The sequence below is a fragment of the Petaurus breviceps genome, unplaced genomic scaffold, assembly GCF_028583685.1.
Source record: "Petaurus breviceps papuanus isolate PSGF00001 unplaced genomic scaffold, PetGlider_PUasm1.0 126, whole genome shotgun sequence".
NCBI classification, from domain to species: domain Eukaryota; kingdom Metazoa; phylum Chordata; class Mammalia; order Diprotodontia; family Petauridae; genus Petaurus; species Petaurus breviceps.
Window position 1 is genome coordinate 1,451,776 of NW_027185655.1, and position 24,959 is coordinate 1,476,734.

General features: G+C 48.5%; 2 protein-coding genes across 3 annotated transcripts in view; both read left to right on the forward strand.

Moving 5' to 3' along the window:
- Nucleotides 1-6,122, forward strand: part of SLC25A31 (solute carrier family 25 member 31) — a 16,786-nt gene extending 10,664 nt beyond the window's left edge. The window contains exons 2-4 of the mRNA XM_069098027.1: nucleotides 597-773; nucleotides 2,285-2,410; nucleotides 5,213-6,122. Coding sequence (XP_068954128.1) covers nucleotides 597-773; nucleotides 2,285-2,410; nucleotides 5,213-5,410 — 501 coding nt within the window. The 3' untranslated portion in view covers nucleotides 5,411-6,122. The remainder of the gene's footprint in view (nucleotides 1-596; nucleotides 774-2,284; nucleotides 2,411-5,212) is intronic.
- Nucleotides 6,123-23,631: 17,509 nt separating this feature from the next.
- HSPA4L (heat shock protein family A (Hsp70) member 4 like) overlaps nucleotides 23,632-24,959 on the forward strand; it is a 55,784-nt gene continuing 54,456 nt past the window's right edge. Inside the window, exon 1 of one of the 2 annotated variants that reach the window (XM_069091128.1) lies at nucleotides 23,632-23,852. In XM_069091128.1, the coding sequence (XP_068947229.1) occupies nucleotides 23,746-23,852 (107 nt within the window). In that variant the 5' untranslated portion in view covers nucleotides 23,632-23,745. Of the gene's footprint in view, nucleotides 23,853-24,212; nucleotides 24,481-24,959 lie in introns of those variants that run through there. The other variant, XM_069091117.1, reaches the window with a different exon arrangement.

The window sequence follows — 24,959 nt, forward strand, 5'->3', positions numbered from 1 at the left end:
AATTGGGAAATAAGATATATAGGCACTGAGGCATAGAGATCCACTGGAAAAGTCGAAAGGGGTATGGGAGAAAATATGGGAGAGAGCAGATCAGAGGAGGGGATATCCTGTGAGACTGCTATTTTGGGGCGGTGGGTGCGGGAAAAGCGGGGAGAAAATCTGTAACTCAAAATGTGGCGGAAACGAATGATGTAAATCAGAAGTTAAAGCATTTGAAATAAAAAGAAAAGCCAATAGATATGTAGAGATCTACATTTAGGAAAAAAAAAAAGAATAGCCGTCCTCCTCAGTCCTCCTGACTGTGTACTGTATAAATAACACTTGACTTTGTTAGAGAACAGGGTCATTTTTTATTTCTTCTGTCTAAGATTGTAGCACCTTAATTTAGGTTATATTTTATTGCTTATTAACATTTTAGATAAAATAATTTTAAATGTATTGTTAGAAACCTTTACGCTCTTCCTTTCATTTTCTTCATTAGATTGTTAAGTTGCAGTTCAGAAATTCAAGATCTGGACTTCTTCATCTTAAGTTCAGGTTAAAAAAGCCATTTTTGGCTTCTTTATTCTCATTATAGGTTTTGTGCTGCTTAATAGGAAATAATGTACTTTGTTGTAGGTCCTGAAGAGCGGCAGTTCAAAGGCTTAGGGGACTGCCTTGTCAAGATCGCCAAGTCTGACGGGATTACTGGTTTGTACCAAGGCTTTGGTGTCTCCGTGCAGGGTATCATTGTGTATCGAGCCTCCTATTTTGGATGTTATGACACAATCAAGGTAATTTTCTCATTTTTTTCCTCCAGTAACTTCATTTTTGTAAGCTGGCCTAAACACTAGAACTTAGGTACAACAGCGGTATCAGCCTCAGTGAGACAGCAGACAGCCTTCAGAAGGAACATGAGGGGGACTCACCCACGTTTCCTAGTTGCTCCAAATCAGAGATGACAGAACTCCTGAGACAGGCCCAAACTAGATGAAATATCTGGGAAATGTTTAACAAAAAAAAAAAAGAAAGAAAGAAAACTGCACTGTGTCATAAGTTCTTGTTCTGCTATTTGCCTTTCCTAGCTTTGTTTCCAAAGGCTTGTAGACAAGTCAGTACTTACAAGTATAGAGGAAGCTGCTTCAGTGAAGCGCCCCCCCCCCCATTCTGTCTCTGTGTTTAATTTGTCATGGGATCTTCTTTTTGCATGGTTTGTCCTTTATGTGGTTTGAACCTATTTATTTTTATTTTTAATTTATTTTTTTTAAAGCAATTGGGGTTAAGTAACTTGCTCAGGGTTACAAGGCCAGTTATTTCTGCTGAGTGTCTGAGCCCGGATTTGATCCCCAGGTCATCCCGACTCTAGGACCAGTGCTCTTACTCACTGAGCCACCTGGCCACCCCTAAGCAATTGGGGTTAAGTAACTTGCTCAAGGTTATGCGGCCAGGTGTTTCTGGGTGGGTGCTAAGTGTCTGAGCCTGGATCGGATCCCAGGTCATCCCAACTCTGGGGCCGGTGCTCTTACTCACTGTGCTACCTGGCCACCCCTTAACCTATTTATTTTAACCTTTTAGTGCATTGTGCTCAGCTGGGAAGTTATTTATTAGTAATATTAATTATCATTATTTCCTTTCTTAATAATAATAATGTGTGCAAAGACAAAGGGTTTGCAAAGCACTTTACAAACCTATGTCATTTTATCCTCACAAGAACCTTAGGAGGTAAATGCTATTATGACCCCCATTTAGCAGATGAGGAAACTGAGGCAAACAGGTGAAGTGACTTGCCTAGGTTCCCACAATTCATCAGTGTCTAAGGCTGGATTTGCTATCAGGTCCTCCTGCCCCATAGGTACTGTGGCACCCCAGCAACTACTTCCCCTCAGGCTCCCACTGTGTGCACCGGCCTACTCTGTGCCAGCCCTGCAGCTTCACTGTTTATGATAGTGATGGCAGCAGCCACCTGAAAACTGTCCAGTCTGCTTTCTGTGGCTCCAAGTACCCTCAGGGCCACTCTCCACAAAGGACAGCAGTGGGTGCCCACTGTCCCTGCCAGTGTCCTCAGCTGGCTCACAGCACCTCCTGCTGACAGCACTCCTCACCCATAATCAGGTGCGCCTGAATCACCTAGGCCTCCATGATGCTATTGTTTTCCCTCTTGGCTTGTAAGGTTCACAGTTTCAGCACTTTGAGTGAGCAGGTCTTCTTTTTACCTTTATATTTTATAAGATCTGTCCTCTAATGTGTAATTGAAGGCATTTCAGAAATTGAACCATTGCTGAATATAACCTCCTTTCCTCATTAGGGCTTATTACCAAATCCGAAGGAGATCCCATTCCTTGTGTCATTCTTAATTGCTCAAGTGGTGACTGCCAGTTCTGGAATACTGTCTTATCCCTTTGACACAATCAGGAGACGTATGATGATGCAGGTATTTGACTTTATTTTTGTTGTTGTCATGAATTTAGATTAAACATAAGATGTTCTTAAAAGTTGTGTACACTTGAGTAATCAGGTAGGCTTGACTCAGGTCAGTCTCCTGGTAGTTTGGGTTCAAAACTGAAACAAAACAAGGCATTTATAATCTGTCAGTGGATTCAAAACAGGAAAGGGCTGTTCATCCAAGACCAAAAGAACAGAAACAGTTTCTGGTCTTGTAAAAATATTATTAACTCACACTTAGATATTACTTTTAAGATTTACAAGGTACTTGACTCAGACAGCCCTCTGATGTAGGGAATGCAAACATTATTTTCCTCACTTAATTGATGAGGAACCCAGGCTTTAGGCTGAGCGACTCACCCATGGTTTCAGAATGTGACCCGAATACAGGTCCTTTGATGCCAAAACCAGGGCACCATATTTGGGAAAAGCAAAATTGCAGATGACCCAGATGGCGTGTGACCCATGGCAGCCACACGTAGCCCATAGCATATTCCCAGCAGTGACTTCATGTGAGAAGTGGGGTAAAAGATGGCGTCAGGGACAAGTCTGATCATCAGAGACAGCAGGCTGGACATGCAGTGAGAGGGACAGCTGGGGTCCTGCATCAGTGCCCCCTAAAAATGTGAGGAAGGCCTTGGCGGAACATCTGTGGAACATGGATGTGAAGAAGAACAGAAAGTCCCTGAACGAGAAGGTCCACATGGAGATGTCCCCCACACTAGTCACAAAGCAGCCTCTCTCTGCTGGACCAGACGGTGCTGAGAGACAGAGAGACAAGCTGAACGGCCAGAAACGGGCCGTGAGAGGTCATGAGGGCCTGCAGTCGTGGTGACAGCCATGGGGAAGGAGCAGCATCAGGAACACTGAAGGCTTGGCCTTGGCGCTGTACAGACAGAGGTGAGAAGGCAGAGCCAAGGAGCGCTGGAGGACGCGCAGGGTGAAAAGCCAGGGCCTGCCTCTGCAGTCCATTTCACCAAGCTGGGGCTAACTCTTGGCAATACAGAGACACAAGCCGTGAAAATCCCCGCCCTGAGGAGCAGCCTGGACCTCGGTTCAGAGCCGGGAGGGGCCTTGGCAGTGTCCTGGGAGAGCTTGAGCCCAGCTCCTCTGCCTCCAGAGCTGCTCCCCTCCCCATCTGTCTGTTCAGCTCAGCAATATAATAGCTGACATTTATATCGCACTTGAGGTTTGCCCAGAGCTTGGCATGCATGGTCAAATTGGAGCCCAATAACCCTGTGAGAGTTCAGAAGGTATTACTGATGGTGAAGAACTGGGGTTCAGGGGTCACATGACTAGCAAATGCTAGGTTTACATTTTGGTTTATATTGCTGACAATTCTCACTTTATGTAAATTCACACTATGCAAATTCAACTTTATGAAAAGAATCCTGAAAGAAAGCCACATTCAAAAAAAATGCCAATGTTAACATTACCACATGGTACTGTGCTGCCCCCCCACTCCACCTACCCTCCTGTCCCTCTGAGTGACAGCAGGAGGTTGCCCAGGGCTGAATGAGAGGCTGGGCTTGAGGAAAGAGACCTTTGCCCCTCTCCACCCACCTCCGAGGCCGGCCCCTGTGTCTGCCCCTGCGTGTTCCTCTTCCTGTTGTCCCTTCTCTGTCCCCAGGCCCCTCGCTCCATCAGTGGCCTGCCCCCTCTTGTCTCCCTGTCTTCCCCATGTCTGCAGGCAGATTCACATTACATAAAAAATCACTTTATGTAGAGGCCTGTGGCTGCTCTAATCCACTTACATGAAGCGAGAACTGTCCACATTTACATGATTTACATTCAGGTCTTCCCTACTCCTCGCTGTTTAGAATTCGATTCAGTGACTGAGAGCAGTTGAAGCGGACCGGAGGCAGGGATGTGAGGAGGGGAGAATTGGGGTCAGCTGGGGGCTCAGGATAGGCTGTGGGGACATGGAAGGAGGCCATGTGGCCTGCGCAGGTGCACACAGGGAAGGGCGGATGGGGTCATGGGGAGGGAGTGGGCAGTTACCCTGGGCTGTACAGGACCTTGAAGGCAAAGCCAAGGACCAGCCTTCTGCAGCAAACAGTGGGAGCCACTTGGGGCTTCTGAACAGGGGCGTGACTTGGCCAGACTTTGTGTTCAGAAGACAGCGCCAGCAGGGAGGTGGGTGGCCACCTCGGGGGCTGTTCATACAGGCCAGAAGCTAGGGGTGCTGTGAGTGAGAGAGAGGAGAGCCAGGAGTGAGATGCTGCAGTGCTTTGTCATTCCCTTCTCCAGCTCATTTGACAGATATGGACACTGAGGCACACAGGGTGACATGACTTGCCCAGGGTCACACCACTGCAAGCTGCTCCTGCTTCCTTTTTTGGTGTTTTGAAATCTTGAGAACAGGGAGAAGCAGACCATCTGGGTCTCTGCAGTGCTGAAGGTTCCTGTCCGCTTCAGGTACAGAGTATCGACATGCCTATTTCAGACCACCAGCCCAGGGTGCAGCCCCATCACAAGGATCCCTTCTGCAGAACTGGGATAGCTGGGCCTTGGTTCCAGGGCCTGGAACTCTTGAGAAGGAGAGAAGGGCATAACTTGGGGCAGCAGGAGAGAAGGGTTACTGAGCCTTCCCCTTAAAGTTACAGCCGCCTGTGGCCAAGCAGCCTAGCTAAATGATATTTCAGAAAGAAAAATGCTAATTATTTTTGTAACATGACTGAAAACCAAATAATTCTTGTAGCAATTACTTATTAACTACATTGATAATGTCTTGAGACAAAAGATTTTAACTTGTAGCAAGAGAGTACTGACTGGTCTTGTTTTGCTGCAGAGCGGCGAGGCTGAGCGCCAGTACCACGGGACCATAGACTGCTTCTTGAAGATCTACAAGCAGGAGGGCCCAGCGGCCTTCTTCCGAGGAGCCTTCTCCAATGTCCTGAGAGGCACAGGGGGCGCCTTGGTGCTGGTCCTGTATGACAAGATCAAAGCCCTGCTAAACATCGACGCGGGGGGCAGTTCATCGGAGTAACGGCACGGGCCTGAGCACATGTTCCTGAGTTTCCATTTGCACTATTGTTAGCGGGTATTAATATCAGTGTTTATTCAGTTGCTAATTCTGTGATAAGGCTCTGGCTGTTTTCAAGGATTTAAATACTGTCAGTCAGATAGTCATGTGCTTCTTCACCCTCTTAGGGAACAGTCTGCATTTTTTTCCACCAGTAGTACATACTGTTTCTATCAGTGTAGAGTATTTTATTTTTACTATAAAAAATTAAAATGTATGTTTAAAACCTGGTCAGTGAAATTATTTTTCTTTCAGATTTGCTGTTCTTTTAATATGGCCTTCACAGTCATCTAAAATCATATACTACAATTAAACATCTCTTTAAAAGTTCATTCAGCAGTGTCATCATTGAGCTCTGTGTAAGTTTTCTTCAGTGGCACCTCTCCTGGAACATTTCATTCATTAACGTGTATCATATACCTTAATAAAGCACCAGGAGTTTAGCTATCGAGTGTCATGGAAGTCTGAGAATTACTTTGAAGGCAAACTACTCATAATCTTCTGACGTCAGAAGTTCTCAGGCTTATCTGCTAGTCTTGTTGCTATGTTGTGGACACACCTGGGGGCAGTGAGTTTCTGTACTCTGTATTTATTGCCTGTCAATAAAAATTTAAAACAATTACAAATCAGTTTCTGATTTGCTAGCTTTATAAAAAACTGTAAGGCTGCATGACTTGTAGTAAAAAGAAAATACCAAAGAACTTTGTGGCCGTGGACTAATCCCTTTACTCATTTTTGTCTTCTCTAAAACTGAGGTTGGATTGGATTACCTATGGCAGGGGTGGGGAGCCTGCAGCCTCCAGGCCACATGTGGCCCTCTAGGTCTGCAAGTGCAGCCCTTTGTTCTGTAAAACTTGGACTCAGTCAAAAGACCAAACCCAAGGACCTAGAGGGCCACATGTGGCCTCGAAGCTAAAGGTTCCCCACCCCCTGATCTGTGAGGCTGAGGAGATGTTAAGTTACAGGGAAGTGATTGAAATGAGAGACAAAATGGACAAATGAGACCCGTCAGGGGCTCTCAGTGACCTGGAGGAAGTGTACACGGAGGTGATTGCTTGGGATTTGCAGTATAAATTCTTAGCAGTATTGGATAAGTAGAGTATATTGTATGTTGAATCAGTATGGCCAAGTTACAGGAAAATGTCGACGCCGTAAATGGGCAGAAATGTGGAAGATGAGTTTCATTGTGAACAGGGGCAGTCATGAGCAGAGAGAAACTGCAAAGTAACATGCAGGCCCTGAGCTAAAAGCCAAAAAAGGCCAGGGAGGAGTCGCTGCCGGATGTCGCTTCACTGCCCCTGCTCTGAGAGGAAGCCAAGTCCGTCAGACTAAGCCAGTTGGATCGCCAGACTAAGCCAGTTGGATCGGATGTAAGTGAGGCAGAGCCGCCCCAAGCCGCAGCCGCGCTCCTCCATGAACAGAGTCCGCCAGCAAGACAGGACCAGACCAGCGGTGGTGTAGGATGCTACATCTGAGGCAACAGCAGAGACAAAGGATGACCTCATGGAACTAACCTTGATAAGTTTTAGGTGAAAGATCCACCTTTGCCGCAGATGTCTCCTAAGATTTGTGTGTGTGATACACAGATTATCTGTTGAGAATTTGTCCAATTGGCAATGGCTTCCAAGGAAGTCACGCCACCAGATGGGCTGCCGGCACCAGGTCAGAGCAGGGACCGATGCGATCAGAACCCACCAAGACTCAGAAGTCTGAGAGGGCAGTCACATGGAAACGCTGCTCGACTTGCACGTGTATCTGGCTTGGACTGGACCTGTGGTTTCACTGAGATCAGGGTTCTCCAAAGGAGGAGTTCTGCCAGGACCCTTCTGACCGTGCCTTGCTCAGAATCTCTCCTACATATCCGGGCACAGCTGCCTCTCTGTTCATAGAAAAGTCTGTTGGGGAGCACTCAAAGAGAGGTCCCAGAAACAAGCATGCCTGTGTCTGTGGATTGCCTGGGGAAGTCAGGTGGGCAGGCCTCATCTCTGTCTTCTCACAGGTGTCTTCCCACTGTTCCTCTGCCTGGCCACATCTGGCCTCTGCCTCCCAGACATCCAGGGACACACCTCTAGAACATCCCTGATGCCTGATTGCAGCCCTCATTTTCACCTTCCTTTATCTATAACAGATCCCATTCATGTACTTTTATACTATAAAGTGTTCATCCATGCTTCTGTTCCAATCTCGTGCCTGCTTCACTATTGTGACAGATGATTAATCCATTGATAAATCTAGCTCCTGTATAGAACAGAGCTGCCCCTCTGTATGGTTATAGTGGCAGAAACCACCGTCTCCCATCTTGACTCCCTCTCTTTTGGAGATCTGAGAAGTAACTGCCGGTAATCGCTATAATCCTCCCCAGCATTTGGGAGTGCTCCTTAGAACCCTAAAAAAGGGAAGGTCATAGTGGAGGAAGGAGGTGAGTTGTGGAGATAATCTAGTGCAAAACAGTTCCCTTTGATCCAGGGTTTCCAGAGCTATCTGAAGAGGTTCTTTGTGTGGGAGTTTGGAATGTTGGCCTCAGTGGAAGTTAGCAGAGGGAAGCAGTCAGTGCTCCATGGCTAGAAAGAGTTAAATACAGCAGAGGCTTCAGTATAACCCCGCCATACCTGTCACACCGTGGAGGGCCGAACAGTGAGAAGAAAGTCGAAGGGCCAGGGGTGGTGATGAGAGGTAGCTGCTGGAAGAAAGGAAGCCTTTATAGAATAGGGAGGAAAAGCCCTAAGATAGAGTAATAATGTGGAATAGCAAGGCCTTGACAGGGTATGGTACGAAAGGCATGAGGACTCCGTGGATCTCTGGAAGAGGGAGGACCGTGGTCCCCAGGGTGAGAAGGAGGCTCCTGAAACAAGCACTTTGTCCTTCACCATAATAACATTTTTCTGTGATCTTATGACTTGGGAGCTCTGTGGAGGAGGAGCCAGAACAAGCTCACCCATGCCCCCTGGGCAGAATAATAGTAAGACAGCTCCAAAGCATCCTTAGGCCATTCTTGTTAGGAGGGAGCCTCTGACCCAGGAATTACACTTGCATGATACAGCAGCAGGTCTGAAATGGGTATGTAAACTTAGTTTTTTAAGAAGCACTGATACATTTACTATATCAATAGATTTGGTTTCCTTTTTAATCTTGTGTCTTACGCATTCAAAAACATTATTTTGAGAAGAGGTCCATAGGCTCCACTAGACTGCCAATGGGTGTCCTCCCGTCCACAAAAAAACCTTTATAGATTGATAGATTCTACTACCACTGCGGCTCAGAATCAGGCCATAACCAGGGACTTGTCTGTATCCTTCCATGAGCTCTGAAGGCCCTTCCTCCTCTAGCCCTTAAGGTGTCGTGGGTACCTTGAAAACTGCACAATACCTTATGTACTTTAGATTTCAAATGTGTTTTCACACACATCTCATTTAAACCTCAGCAGCCCATGAGCTGAGTGTTGACTCACTGTTTTAAAAAGTCACAGCTGGCTATTTGCCATAGGACCCCAGATCTTCCCCAAACATGGGTCTTCTGAAAGTGCCTGCTGAATTGTGGAGCAGGTGCATCCTGGGAGGCTGGCTGCACTGTCTTCACAAGACACCCAGGCTTGAGCTCTGCCCAAGTTACCTGGCTCCTCTGGGGCTCACGGTTGTAGTCTGCAGAGAGCTTGGAGGGCTCCTCAGTGACCCTATCATTCCCTTCTCTTCCATTTTTAAATGGACATGGGATGCCCAAGGAACTACTCTTACAACATGTTACAGTTACATGGTTGAACAAGGAACCTTTATCATTCATCTTTCTATTCCCCCCTCCAAAAAAGGTCCCTTATCTCTGACTCTGGGTCATTTTAATGAGTTCCCTTGGGTCTAGATGGATAAAGCACTTATTAAGCTTTTACTGTGTGCCAGTGAGCCAAGTGCTAGAGATAGATATGAAGAAGGCAGCCCCTGCCCTCAGGGGACTTACATTCTGATGAAGGGAGACACCATAAAGGGATGCTGGAAAAGTCTGAGGGGAACTCCTTCCCAAATAAAAGGCCCCACATGGGTGTGGCAGTTATAAGGCACAGATTCTTTACCTGGAGTTTGTGAACTTGCTTGGATTTTTAAAAAATATTCTGATAGGTACTCAATATAATTAGTTTCCTTTGTATTCCTATTTATGCATTTAAAAACATTCCAAGAAGAGGTGCCTAGGACTCACCAGACGGCCCATTAGACAGAAGGTAAGGGTAAGACACCTTTGGCATATACCCAGCAAGGCTCCCACTGTTGTGGTCTGGCAGTGAGTTAAAACAGCTTGAGTCTGGGGGCACTTCAGCCCTTGACCATAACTCTCCCTCCCCAGGGAAGCCCGGTAAGCTGTGTTTTAGGATGCCCATAGGTGTCCTGGCTGTTGCAATGCTGACATGCTTTAACGTCTCAAGCATAGAAAAAGCTTTCATTTCATTCACTCAGCAAGCCTAAGAACGTTCAATGGAAGATGAACATGTGAGGATAAACGAGACTGTTCTTACCCTAAATGAGCACAGGGATGACTTCTTTGTGTTTGTTTTCGGGGGGGGGGGTCCTTTTGGCCAGGACATAGGACCTCCCTGTAGGGAGCACTTGAGTGGAAACTCCCTCCACACATAGAGATCAGCCAGCCACTCCTCTAACGTCCAGGCTCAGGGGCCTGGTACACCAAATTAAGGTGGTCACTCACACAGTCTTTATGAATTGAACCCCAAGGCATCCTGAGCCGGCTCCTAATGCACAATGCCATGCGGCTCATTGAAAGTCTAGTAGGAATGAGAAGATACATGGCACCTCACCTTTGGACGTGTGGATGTGTGGTGCATGGCATTTTGGTTTGCCATGTACATGTAGTGGCAAGCACCCCAAACGCGTCCTCAGGGTTTGCTGCCCATACAGGTTCTTGGATCTGCTTTGATAAAGGAAAGCAACTCAAAATGGGTTAACAAGCTTACTTTAATCAGTCAGACATATATTGTTTACCTTGTTCAGGGGAAAAGGTCAGCACCCCGAACTTCAAAGTATACAGGCAGAATTATCAAGACAGAAACAGATAAAGTAGACAGATTTCCAAACTGTCCAACCATTACATCCATACCCAGTCAACATCTGGGTTTCCACATCTGGGTTTTTCAAAGCCGGGGGGCCCTGGACAACGGCTTCCCAGAATACAGATCAAATCACAGAACACTTCTCAAAGTGAGCCCCAAAACAAAGCTACACATCAGGGCTTATATAGCCTTCTCCTGGCTCAGAGAATGTAACAACCTTATTGACTCACTGGCCAATCAAGAAGTATCTACTGAAAAACAAGCCTCCCACCCCAGGCTCCAGGTGCACCTTAGCCTAGGGGCAGGTAAGATCTTTAAAATTTACATTCCCATTACAGTACATTATGCATGTCTATAGGGGTCTGTCTCAATCTGCTTTGCAGGAAGTCATGGATACCTCTAGAGACTTCTTCCTTCATCCTTCTCTGAGGGAGGCTTTGAGTCCTGCCGGGAGGAGAGCACACCTGGGCCAGAGGCCGGCCACTTGGCTTTCCTGAGAGAAAGGAGGTACCAAGATAGAATTATACCCATCTGCTCCTTTAAATACCATTAGTTAGGGAAATAAATTTTAGATTCAAGCTGCTCTTCTGATCACTATCTGTTAAGGAGAGAAAGGAGTGTCCCAAACTATCTATCCAAGGCTTGACTCCCTTCCCTCCAAATAAATGCCAGCTTCACAGTGAGCACACATAGCAAATGGAAAAATCCGTTCACCCAAAGGTAAACAGAAGTTAGAAAAAGCATCCAGAAGAGAACACATGTCAGGAGCTCTCCTGAGAGCAAGGAGTCTCAGCACAACGAGTCTGCGATTGGAGGGGGCGGAAGGGAAGGGTTCCTGAAATCTCTAGAATACAGTAGAATCTCCAGAATAGAAGTGCGGGCTCTGCCACACATTGGCTTCTTCTGACAACCTTTCTTTGCCTTCAGGGACATGAAGAGAGTCTGGAACCACATGTCTTCTCTCTCAAAGCTGGAAGCCAGAAGACAAGGATCTGTCTTCCCTCAAACTCTCAGGGAGCATTGGAAAATCAATCTCTGTCAATCAGGAAAAGTCACATGCCAATGGCCTTTGAGCACAGTTTGCAAAAGGCATTCCTTCCTCGTCATAGCACTTGGCACTTCTCCTATGTATGCATCGCGTTATTATTAAACATCTTAATAATTGTATTCTGTCATTTTAATAAAAGTGTAATATTTGGGCAGCTCATCTCTCCTGCTAGACTATAAGTCCCCTCAAAGCAGGGACTCAGCTTCCTCAGTGCCTTGCACATGGAGTCATAGATTTATAATGAGAAGAGTCCTTGGCAGTCATCTGGTTCAGCCTCTATGTTTTGCAAATGAAGAAACCAGAGCCCAGAGGCCTTGTGTCTTGCCCAAGATTATGTAGCTCGTTAGTGATGCAGGACCTGGGATCTGAGCCCTAAATCTAAAGAACATGGATAATGTATGATGAGAAACAGTCTCATCTGCCTTAGTTTCCCCCTTGGGCCCTAGCATGTTGTAGATGCTCAATTAAGTGTTTACTAAGTGGAAATGGATTCAAATACATCCTGGCTGAGCCCCAGTGGTAATTAGCTCCACTTTCATATGAAGGGAGCTTTAGAACAACTTGGGAGGAGGGGCAGGGAGGGGGACAAGGGTGCTAACATTCTGGAATTAGAGCCCTGGAAATCTGTCACAGTTACACGAAAAGGAGAGGCGATGAGCAGGAGTACTGATTGTATGGCGACTGAGGGGGCTTTCTGGGGAAGCTACAGACTCTCCCCATGTCAGTGTGCCAGGCACAGTATTTAAAGGTGATCTTCACTGAGAGGGGCCCTTTGGCATTCTCCGTGAGCTGGGACCAAGAGGATAAGTGAGTCACATTCCTGCAGCACTTTCCTCACCAGAGTAGAGCTTTCAAATCAGCCAGTCAGCAGGCGTGCCTTAAGCTTTGACTATATATTAAGCAGGGTGTTAAACACTCAGGATACAAAAAAGGCAAAAAAAAAAAATAGAAAGGCCCCTGTCTTCAAGGAAATTACATGCTAACGGGGGAGATAACATGTGTACCAATTAGTAAGGAGAAGATCCGTAGAGAATATACAGCAGGTGGCCTTAGGGAGGAGCAGGAGAGGTTACCCACAGGTGAGGGATCTTGAGTTGGGTCTTAAAGAGAGCCAGGGCAAATCACTATTGATTAGAGAAGTGTAAATTGAGGTCTCACCGCACATCTATCAGATTGGCTGCTGTGACAAAAAAGGACAATGACAAATGCTGGAGGTGTGGGAAGATTGGGACTCTAGTGCACTGTTGGAGGAGTTGTGACTGATCCAGCCGTTCTGGAGAGCAATGTGCAACTCTGCCCAAAGGGCTACAAAAATGGGTGTCCTTTGAACCAGCAATACCACTGCTAGGTGTGTATCCCAGCAAGATCATAAAAATGGGAAAAGGACCCATGTGCACAAAAACAGCAGTTCTTTTTGTGGTGGCAAAGAAGTGGAAATTGGGGGCAGGGATGCCCATCGATTGGGAAATGGCTGGACAAGTTGTGGTATATGAATGTAATGGAATGCTATTATACTATAAGAAATGATGAACAGGCAGATTTCAGGAAAACCTAGAAGGACTTACATGAACTGATGCTAAGTGAAGTGAGCAGAACCCGGAAAACATTGTGCATAAGAGCAACACGGTACAATAATGAATTACGATAGACTTAGTTCTTCTCAGTCATACAATTATCCAAGACAATTTCAAAAGACTGATGACAGACAATGCTGTCTAGAGAAGGAAATTTGGAGTCTGAATGCAGATTGAAGCATATTATTTTCACTTTTTTCTCTTTCTTGTGTTTTTTCTCTTTTGTTCTGATTCTTCTTTCACAAGATGTCTAATGTGGAAATATGTTTAATATGATTGTACATGTAAAAAAGTTAATATTGACTTACTGACATGAGAAAAAAAGATTAAAAATAAAGAGAACCAGAGTTTCTAAGAGGGGGTGAGGAGGAGATCATCCTAGGAGAGGGAACAACAGCCAGTGCAAAGACCCTTATATTGCCTTGGGAGACCTGGTAGGAAAGGAAATAACATTTGGTGATTAATGCAAAAGAGCTGAGGCACAAAGAGCTGGGGTATCATAGGCCTGGTTGGGGGAGTGCTGCTGGATTTGGAGGAAATGTAATGAGTGTTTTCGCCATGACATCCTCAGATCATTGGAAAAGCCTTAGGTGCCTTGGGGTCCAAATTTCTCATTTTACAAATGAGAAAAATGAGACTGAGAGAAGTTAAGTGGCTTGCCCAAGGCACCAAGCTAGTAAGCATCTGAGACAGGATTTGAACTCAGGTCTTCCTGCCATATTGGATTTGCGATGCCTATAGGAAATCTGGTCCAATACTCAGTTGATGTTCTAGGACTCAAGAGAGAGACTAGGGCTGTATGCGTACATCTGGGAATCATCAGTAGAGAGAAGCTAATGCCTCCATGAGAAGTGATGAAGTCATCAGGTGGAATGACTTCAGTGGTCTCCAAGCCCCCTAAATCAGCAAGCCATGGGGCTGTAAAAACAAAGCTGCCCTAAGTCACCCAGTCCAAGTAAGGCCAGTAATAATGGCCCAAAGCCATTGGGCCAACTTGGGGGGTTAAGAATCAGCTAGCTGTCAGTTCCCCAGGAGTCTTCCCTCTCCCCACTAGCATGACTCAGCACCAGTCCCCAGGTCCAGGCCACTTTGCTCCCTTCCCCTAATGTCTGGTCCTGCTAGACCCAGGCAAGAACCTTAGAAAAACCTGCCAGGCCTGCCTGACTGGTTAGGGTGCCCTCCCCCGCAGGGTGCCCTTGATTTCAGCCGTGCCCCAGCAGGGCTGGCCTGTTGTTTGCACCACCCTCCCTGACTGCCCTCTCGATAACAGCTGGCTGGATTTACTGTCCTGTGTGTGCACCGGGTATCCTTGTGCTGTATTTTGCAGACTTCCTCTGTCTGCATTAAGACGGGTAGCATCACAAGAGTGAAGAAGGGAGCTCAGTCTGAAGGGGCTGTTTACTGCCTGAGCTCATGACTGGCCAGTTTCTGTGTCTGCCTCAGAATGAGAATGCTTCCCCAGCCTGAATTGGACCTGAGAATCCCCAAGTCTGGGACAAGCAGTTTTGCTGGCCTCTGCATGGTTTCAAAAGCTACTGTCACTGGGCTCTGCCAGCTGGTAGGAAGATGAAATCTCTCAGCCAGGGAGAGAATAATCTCACCTCATGAGTCTGCTCTTCACGGCCCCTTGGCTTGCATGCACTGGGAGTCAATGGATGTTTTGGAGTGCCAGCTTTCCCTCACTCATCTGGGATTCCAGGAGCTCATTGTCCAGACCCTGCCTCCTGCCACTTCTCTGTCCCAAAAGGCTCTCAGCCAATCAGGAGTCCTGTCTCCTTATACATACAAAGTATCACAGAATTGTCCTTCAGGGAACCACCAAGCCTTCAAGAGACAAGACTTGACAATGGCATTGACCATGAAGGGGACCTGCCAGGGAGGGCATTAGGGGATGCAGATCAAGGGCATGTCAAGGGCTGGCCGGGCAAGCCGAAGGGCCCCTTGTCATCAGGAAGAGGGGGTTAATGTCAAAGAATATATGAGAGGAACAGGAAAGATGAAGGCGGAGGGGTCCCAGAGAATGGCCCCAATTTTTCTAGGGAGATATGGGTTATGGTCCTCAACCGAGAAGGGGAGGGGGTGAAGTGAGAGGCTTGGAGAGAGAAGAGAAAGTCTGGAACAGCTGCCATGGTAACAAGGACAGGAAATCAGCTACGGGGGATAGCCATGCTGCAGTGAGGACCCGGTGGAGATCAGTTAGCATGGATCTGACTCCCACACACACACCTGTACAGGGTCACGATGTGGTGGGAGCAAAGGAGGCAGGTGGTGTGAGTGCCATAAGGCTTAGACTTGACCTTTCCAAGCGTGACTGGTGATCGGGCAATTCAGGGTGGAGAATACTGTCTCGGTGTAGGTTCACCAAGGGTTAAAGCCGGGTTGGGGCAGAAAGTGTTTGGAGTGTAAGGTGGTAGTCTGGGAAAGAACTAAGGGAAAGAGAGAATATAACTCCCAGTGAGGATGAAGAGTAAAAATAGGTTTAGGGGTTGTAAAACCAAAAAAAAAGCGGCAGAACAAGAAAGGATTAAAGGGATTTCAGAATTGTGATCGTGGAACCCTCAGTGATGGCAAGGTCAGGGATGTAACGGTCTCTGTGTGTAGGTGAGGTGGCAGGGGGAGTAAGGAGGTCATGGAAATAGACTGAAAAACTAGGAAGTGACAGTATTTGAGGGTTATCGATTTGTGTATCAAAATTCCCTAGTGTAGGGAAGGGATGGGTTAGATAGAAAGGCTGAACCAGGCACTGACCTTATTGAGGAAGGAAGGAGGCTGTTCTAGGAATGTTAAAGACAGCAGCCATCAGGAGGAGAAGGATAAGCATTTATATAGCAATTTAAGGTTGCAAAATGCTTTGCATACATATTTTATTTGATCCTCACAACAGCTTTATGAGATAAGTCTCATTATCACTTCCATTTTAGAGGAAGAAATTGGGAGATTAAGTGACTTGCTCAGGGTCACACAGCTGGCAAGTTTCTGAGGCAGGATTTGAATCCGAGTGTTCCTGACTCCAGGCCCAACATTACATATACGTTTTTTCCATAAAGCCCAGGTCCTCCCCCTGCCCTCAATAAGACCAGCTGTTTCACATCCTCGATTCTGTCTTTTGACTCCTCCGTCTCATTCATACTGCCCCCTCCTCCATATCCAATCACCTAACACAGCATCCCTCATACATTTCCCATTTTCTGTTCTCACAAAACCACTACCCCAACTCAAGCCTTTATCACCTTTTACCTCAGTTATTTTAATAACCTTCCAATTGGAACCTGAGGGCTATTATTTTTATTGAATTATTTCAGTAGTGTCCGACTGTCCATGACCTCGTTTGGGAGTTTTTCTTGGTAAAGACACTGGAGTGGTTTACCATTTCCTTCTCCAGCTCATATTACAGATGAGGAACTGAGGCAAACAGGGGTAGGTGACTTGCCCAGGGTCACGTGGCTAGTAAGTAAGTGTCTGAGGCCACATTTGAATTCAGATCCTCCTGACTCCAGGCCTGCCCTCCATCCACTGCATCACCTAGCTGCCTTAAGTGCTATTATTATTACACTCATTTTACAGATAAGGAAAGTGAGTCAAGAGGGAGTTAAGCTACTTGTCTAGGGTTGAATATCTAGTTAAGTGTTTGAGGCTGAATTTGAACTCAGGTCTTCTTGAATCCAGGACCAACATTCTATTCACTGCCTCTAAAAGAGGGGTTAGAGAGTTCATTGCAGGTCTAGGAAATGGCATGAGTCAAGTCAAAGATGAAAGGAAGCCTGAGAAATAGACTTTCAGGAACAGCCAGGGGTCCCATTTAGCTGGAGCAGAAACAGATCATGAGAAGAGGAAGAGATGCATTGGGAGGTTTGGGCCATGTGTCAGGAGGGAGAGCTGCTTACCTGGTACCTAGAAAAGCAGGACTAGACCTGGGGAGAAGGGTCAGAATTGGAGGCGGAGATTTGGGAGCCACGTACTTCATCAGAGTGAGTGAAAATACCAAAGGAGAGAAAAAGAACAGAAGAGGCCAAGGACAGTCCTGGGAAATGCCAACATTTAAGTCCAGGAAGAGCAAGAGGAACTGTCCAAAGAGACCAAGAAGTGGTCTGAGAGATGGAGGAGAACCATGACCACGTAGCCTCATGGAAGACAAAGGAATAGAGTTTCAGCTGATTGATCAAAGGCTTCAGAAAAGTCAATAGAATGAGGACTTGATAAAGGCCATTAGATTTGGTGATAATTGGAGGATGATGGGTGACCTTGGTGAGAGTTGTAGCCTGTAAATGGGATATAAGATCTTTCCCAATCATTAATAGGCCTCAGGTGGAGCCTTGCTTAGGGGAGGCTTGCTTGTAGGAAGGCTTTCACACCTTTTGCTAATTTCTAATTAGGCACTGAGTCAGGAGGGTTGTGATGCCTTCTGGCTCTGAGAAGTGTATATATACTGAGTTGGTATTTTGCTTTGGGGGCTCACTTATGAGAAGGTTCTTGGGATTTCCTGGCATCCAGAGCTTCCCCAACAGGCTCAGATGTGAAGGCTCTCTCCATCCAGGAATGTATGTAAAGTGTATAGTTGCTTCAGGCAGTCAGAGCCCTGTCTGTTGGTCTTTATTTCTCTGCTTATATTTTTCTCTGTTTGTATTTTCTCTGAAGTTCAGGGTGCTAACTTTTCCCCCGAACTAGTGATTGTAATTTAAAAAGATTATTGAGCCCTTAAACAGCTATCTTTCCTGGTAAAGCAGATCTAAGAACCTGTGTTAGCAGCCATCCTGGGGATGCCAGTGTGGTTGCCACTACATATCTCTGCCAGAATGGCAGGGGTAGTGGCCAGATTGCATGATATTAAAGAGTGAGTGGTTGGCAATGAGGGTAGACAGCTCATTGGACAAGCCTGTCAGTGAAGGAGAAAAGTGAGGGAAAAGATAGTTGCTTAAGCTCAAGGGCTTAGCAGAGGAAGGATTTTTTTTTTAGCTTAGTAAGCCATGAATATGAGTTGCTGAAATGTTTTCCTTGACTTTATGACTCATTTTCTCAAGTTTGGACTTCAAGTGTGACTAATACTTTCAGGGTTGGAAAAGAATGTCAAGAAAAATATGGGAGCTCCGGTTGGATGAAGTTAAAGCATCTCCTTTTCAATTCAGCCTTCTGCATGCCTACTGTGTGCTAGAAGCTGAGGAGAGAAAGAACAAAACCCCAAACCCTTCCCAGGCACTTAGATTCTGCTAGGAAGAAACTAATCTGTACACAGATAAATGAATACAAAACATATACTGAGTAATTTGTGGGGGAACGTAGAAGGGAGAGGGGGAAACAGTGGGGGAGGATCAGTGGCTACATTCCACACCCATAGTCCCCTGCTTCTCTAGCCATCAGGTATTGTTATTCTTGTTTGATATTGTTGTTGCTATATCGTTAATGCTGGAGGACCCAGAAAGTTTTCTTTGCTCAGTGGCCACCTGAGAGGCCAAGTGGGTTGATGGTAGTTACTGGTTGAATTGTAGGCAACAGAATGGAGGAAGAAGAAATCCAGGGACCCAGGGGCACTGTCCTTGCTTGGTCTTAGGAAGGCACAATGACTCTGACACAAATGGGCATACCAATCCACCGCCTACTGGGCAAAGGGGTCTCAGGGAAGATCCCACCCTGATGGCTCTGGGAGCTGGAGAAGCAGGGCCAAGGAGAGGGGCTCAAAATGAAGAAGGGGGTTGAAGGTGGTGCAGAGACACACACAGCTCAATGTCCTTCTCTGACATAGCAGTAGGATTACAGTCAGACTCTGCAGCCACAGATGCCAGCAGGGAGAATACCAACTGCGATGCCTTGGCAAGCCTGGCCTCTTTTCAGGATCCACCATCTGCTCCTATAGGCCAGTGTGACTTGGGGCTGGAAGCAGAAGGAACTAAGGGTGGACGCAATACCAGGAAGGACTCCTAAGCCCTATCAGCTTGATGTAAGAGGGGAAGAGAAGGAAAGAAGCATCGCCTACTATGTGTCAGCACTGTGCCAACTGCTTTTTACAAATACTATCTCACTTGATCCTCACAGAGACCCTGCAAGGTAAATGCTATTATTATCCTCACTTTACAGTTGAAGAAACTAAGGCAGACAGTCATGAAATGACTTGTCCAAGGGTTGCACAGCTAGGAGATACTTGAAGTCAAGTTTGAACTCAGGTCTTCCTGACTCCAGGCCCAGCAATCCCTCCATTGTGTTGATATAAACAGATGTGCCCCTTGACTTCTGAAGGCCACACAACATTTCACAGGGTCCGATTGCTTTCTCTTGATTATCGTGTCATAGATTTAGACATAGAAGAGTGCTAAGAAGCCATCTTGTCCAGCCCCGGCGATAGCAGAACTCATCCAAAGTCACATTGGTGGCAGAATTGGTTTTTGAACCCAGGGTCTCCCTAACTACCCATCCAGTGATACTTTTTCCCATTGCGCACCTGTCAATCATTTATTTATTAAGGGCTTTCTATGTGCCAACAACTGTGCTGAGTGCTAAGGAATCAAAGAAGGGCAAAGCCAGCCCCAATCCAATCTAAACCAATCCAACAGACATTTGTAGGTGCCTGTGGTGTGCCAGGCACTGTGCTTATCAGTGGGAATACAACTGAGGAAAAGAACGATGGTCCCTGCCCTCAAGGAGCTCGGAAGCTAAAGGGGAATAGGACCCCAAGGAGTCGAGAACAGGCAGGGCAGCAGCTGTGCAGCTGGAGCTCTGTGAGCTCCTGTCTTCAAGGAGAGCACATTCTTTTTTTTTTTCCCCTTAGCTTTTAACAATGGCATTCACTCAGATGGCACAGCAAGAACAGTTATTACATAATATCCTCACCATAAATATGATGGATGCTGTCCCACAAATATGTACAGCATCCATGGGAAAAGTGTTCTGATAGCTTCCCTTCAGGGACACCAGAATGAGCTTTGGAATGAGCTTTTGGGCCTTGGCTTAATGCTGAGGGCTGTTACCGGAGAAGCTTCTGAACTCTTACATATGGCTCTAAGAACTAGGCTTCCCCCAGGAAGCCCATTTGGATTGTCCCCAAAAAGCTTATGTTCCTACAAGGAGGAGGAGGAAACAGCCACCTCTCGGAAAACTCCAAAAGGTTCTTATTAGGAACAACAAAGAAATAACCCCCAAAACAACAACGACAAAACATCATTTTTTTTTTCATAAAATAGGGAGCAAGTCTATGGAGTTAGTTCCTAATTCCCAAGAGGTGATGGGGACCCCATGTGTATCAGTGACAGGGATTTAAGATAAATTCTTGAATCCTAAGAATTGTCATTGAATCATTGAACTGCTGAGAACTAAGACATTCACAGTTGAACATTGCACAGTGTGGCTGTTACTATGTACACTTCTGGCTCTGCTCATTTCACTCTGCATCAGTTCATCTAAGTCTTTGCAAGCATCCTGCTCATCATTTCTTAGAGCATGATAGTATTCTATTGCATTCATATGCCACGACTTTTCAACGTTCAGTCATTTTACCAACTGATGGGCATCCCCTCAATTTCCAATTCTTTGCCACCATAAAAAAAAAGCTGCTGAAATATTTTTGTACATGTAGGTCCTTTTCCCTTTTTTATGATCTCTTTTGGATACATCCCTTGTAGTGGTATTGAGGAACTCACATTCTAATAAGGGAGACAACATATAAATAACTACGGACATACAAGATATATGCAGAGTAGATGGAAGGTAATTTGAGAGGGGAAGGCACTAGTAGCTGGGGGACCTTAGAAAGGCTTCCTGAAGAAGGTGTCATTTGAACTGAGTTTTAGAGGAAGCCAAAGAAACCAAGAGGCAGAAGAGCGGGAGGATGGGGTGAGGATGGAGCATCTCAGGCATCCTATCCCCACTCTGGGTGCTTGTAGTCCTCGGGTTTCTTTTCTCTTGTTTGGGGACTGAACCCTAAAATTGTCTCTTAGGATTCTTTTGCTTAGCAGTGACTGGCACATAGAAGGTACTTAATGTTTGTTGTTACTCTTTTGACATTGGTAACAACTACAGAGGTGACCTATAAGGGACAGACATTAGGCCCCTTATTTTTTTTTTTTAACTTTCTGCATTATTCTGAACTTGACAAATATGAAGTATTTCCATAGACTGTGCAGGAGTATTGTATATGAAACCATGAATCTTGTGTGTGTGTGTGTGTGTGTGTGTGTGTGTATACTAAATTCAGCACCTTAGTAAAATGCTTCTTTGATCATTTCTCTACCTTCCTTCCTGCACCATTTCTTCACATCTGCCAGCAGTTCCTCAGTGTGCCTGTCCTTTCATATTCCCTCCAACAATTGTCTTTTTCCCATTTTGTCATCTTTGCCAACCTGATGGATGTGAGAAGGGACCTCGGAATAGTTTTAATTTGCATTTCCCTAATTATTAGTAATTTGGATCACTTTTTCATATAGTTACCGTAGAGCTTTCAAGAACTGCCTATCCATTATCTTTGACCACTTACTTACTGGAGATTGTCTCTTGCTGTATTTGAATCAGTACCTTATTTGGATATCACAATTTTATTAGAGAAACTTGCCATAAAGCTATTTCCCACTTAACTGTTTCCATTCTGATTTCAGATACATTGTGTGCAATGTTATATTTATGTAATAAAAAATGGTCCGTTTTATCTTCTTTGATTCTCTCTCTTTTCTTTGAACAAATTTTCCCCTTTCTATAAATGTCAAAGGTAGCCCTTTCCCTTCTCCTAATTTATTTATGACGTGACCTTTTACATCTAGGTCACAGTATCCATTTGAAGTTTATGGTAGGGTAGGTGTGAGATGCTGTTCTGAACTTAATTTCCGCTAGACTGCTTTCCAGTTTTCCTAGTGGTTTTGGCAAACAGTGAGTCCTCATCACCATAGTTGGAGCCATTATTTGGTTTTATCTAACACATACCACTGTTTTTGTTCTCTGCTTCTGGGTGTTATATTCCTAATCTATGTATCCACTAATCAATGTTTAAATGTTTTAAAACAATACCAAATATAGCTTTAACGATTACTGCTTTGTTGTATAGTTTGAATATAATCATAGTGGGAAAATCAACAATATCATTTGCTTTAAGAAGTTATTATGGGGGGTGGCTAGGTGGCACAGTGAATAGCACCAGCCCTGGAGTGAGGAGGCCTCAGACACTTAACACTTACTAGCCGTGTGACCTTGGGCAAGTCACTTAACCCCCACTGCCCTGCCTTACCCCCTCCAAAAAGCAAAAGAAAATAAAACAGAAATTGTGATGCTTGGAATAGGATCGTAGCACAAACTGCACTTTAAAATAAGCGCTTTTAGGGAGTTGTGGGAATCTTGATTCTGACTCTATCGGGCCAGATCTCACCAAGAACATTTCCCAGATAGGCCGGGGATGCCCTGACGGCCAGTACCGGGCAGTCACTTTCTCTGCCACGCGCTGCCTTATTTCGGGTGAGGCTGGCGGCATGCTTCTGCAGTATGACTGACAGCCCCGCGTGGCCATCTTGGCCGCGTCCTCGTGGTCCGCCACCCAGAACTCCGGGGCGGGGAGGCAGCTTTAAGGGTGGCTTGGCTTGGCTCTTTCCTTCCATTCCTTCCTGCGCGGGTGGGTGGCTGCCCCGCGGGGCTGGGACGGCGCAGGCCTTGGTTGGCTTTTCAAGGCCCGTCCTTGGGGGGCGCGGATTCCTGGGTGGCAGGGCCCCCCCTCCAGCGGCCCGCTTTCCGGCGTGGGCGGGGCGGCCGCAGGGCTCGGAGGAGGCCGGCATGCCCAAAGCGCCGCGGGGTGCTGGCTCAGCGCCCCCAGCCCGGACGCCCGCGGACCCCTAGGGCTCCGGCCGGGCGATGACGTCACAGAGCCCGGTGACCAGGCCCGGGACCTCACGGGCCCGGGGCAGAGGGCTGGGATGGGCCCGAGGACACCTCTCCTCCAGGGGCAGCGCGCCGCAGCCTCAGGGGGTGCATGGGGACGCGGGGGTCCGGCTCCAGCTGGTGGGTGCGCTCGGCCCTGACGGGGGCGGCGGGGGGGGGGGGCCCACTGACTGGGGGGGGGGGGGGGGGGCCCGGGGGGGGGGGGGGGGGGGGGGGGAGCTCACTGACTGGGGACGGGGCGGGGGTCCACATGGGGCAGAAGGGGAAACCGAGGCCCGGAAGAGCTGAGGGGGCGGTGCCAGGCGGCCGCCGCTCCGGGTCGACACGCCAGTCGGCGTCCGGCCGCCGCGGGAGAGCGAGCGAGCCCCGAGGGGCCGGCTCCGCCCCCGCGGATGCCCCGCCCCGCCCCTCGCCCCGGCCGGCCCGCCTACGTCTTCGAGATCTTTCTCGAAGCCGGCCCCCACCGTTGCCCGAGCGCCGACGGAAACTGCCGAAGCCGAGGCGGGTGGCCGCGGGGAGGGAGGGGGGAGAGCGGGGGGCTCGAAGCGGCGGCGCGCGCACCTCCCCGGCGCCTGAACGCGCAGGCGCAGAGCCCAGTAACCGCCGGTTGGTGGCTGCCGAACCGCAGTGGGGGAGAGACGCTCCGAGGCAAGCGGCGGCGACCCAGGCTCGGCCCCCGCTCCCTCCCGGCTCGGCCCCGGCTCCGGCCCCCGCTTCACCGGCCCCTCCTCGCCCCTCGCAGCCCCGACGGCGAGCCCGCTGCAGGCGCCCCTCCCAGCCCGGCAGCAGCATGTCTGTGGTGGGCATCGACCTCGGCTTCCTCAACTGCTACATCGCCGTGGCGCGGAGCGGCGGCATCGAGACCATCGCCAACGAGTACAGCGACCGGTGCACCCCGTGAGTGCCGCGCGGACCCCCGGGCCCGACCCCCATCCCCACCCCCCCCCCGCCCCCCCCCGGCCCTCCCCCCCCCCCCGACCCCCCCCGGCGCGCCCCCCCCCCCGGGGCCGGCCCCCCCCCCCCCCCCCGCGCTCGCCCGGGCCTCCCCCCCCGCAGCGCCGGGCGGGCGGGGCCCATCGAGCCCCGGGCCCCTTTTCCTTTCCCCCCCCGCCCCCCAGCCCGGCCCGCGTGGGGGGGGGGGCGGGGCGGGCGCCGCGGGGAGCTCGGGGGCCGCTGGGCGGTGACCTTGAGGGGGCGGCCGTGCGTGGGGCCTGGCTCCCCGGGGCCGGGGGGGGTGCGGTCAGGTGAGCCCCGGACAAAAGGCTGGGGGACGCGCGCGGCATTGGCTCGGTGCGGGTCTCTGCCGGCCCCCGCGGCCCCCCCGCGGGGATGCTGGTCCCGGTGCGCTGTAGCACCGGTGACCCAGTGATGGTGTGTGAGTCACAAAGGAAGCCGGGAGCGGGGCCCGGGCTGGGCTGGGGTGCCGTCCGCCCTTCCGCGCACGTTCTGTCTGAACAGATTCATCCTTGTCGAGAGAGCATCTGCTGATTATTGGTGTGTCAGTGTTTGAAGATGCACATGTTGTGTAAGAAAGGGACCTTGAGGGCCTTGAGCCCGAGGCTTAAGTGCCCGCGCTGTGGGGGGGCCGCGCTGTGGGGGGCCGGCGCTGTGCGGAGCTCGCGCTGTGGGGGGCCGCGCGCGCCCTCGGGGGCTCCAGCTGTGATGGGGGACACCAGATGGGGTCGGAGGCCCCTTGGGAGGCGGGCGATCGGCCCCAGAGCCAGCGTTCCGTCCTTCTGCTGCAGTCTCTCGCGTCTTCCCTGACTCACCGAGCATCTGGGCATCCTCAGGGAATAGAGGCGGAGCGGGGACACTTGGGACACCAGTCACCAGCGCCCAGGTTCCGCCGGACGTGTTGGTGTGGGAAGTTGGTGACTGAAGCTGAGATTGTTGGGCGCCCGCGTCTCCAGGCCACCACGGGTTTGCTTTCTTCTGGTGCCCAGGGTCTTTGGCTTAGTCTAGATGTCCTCTCTAAGTGTTGTGCCCGGGGGTTTGTTAGCAGCC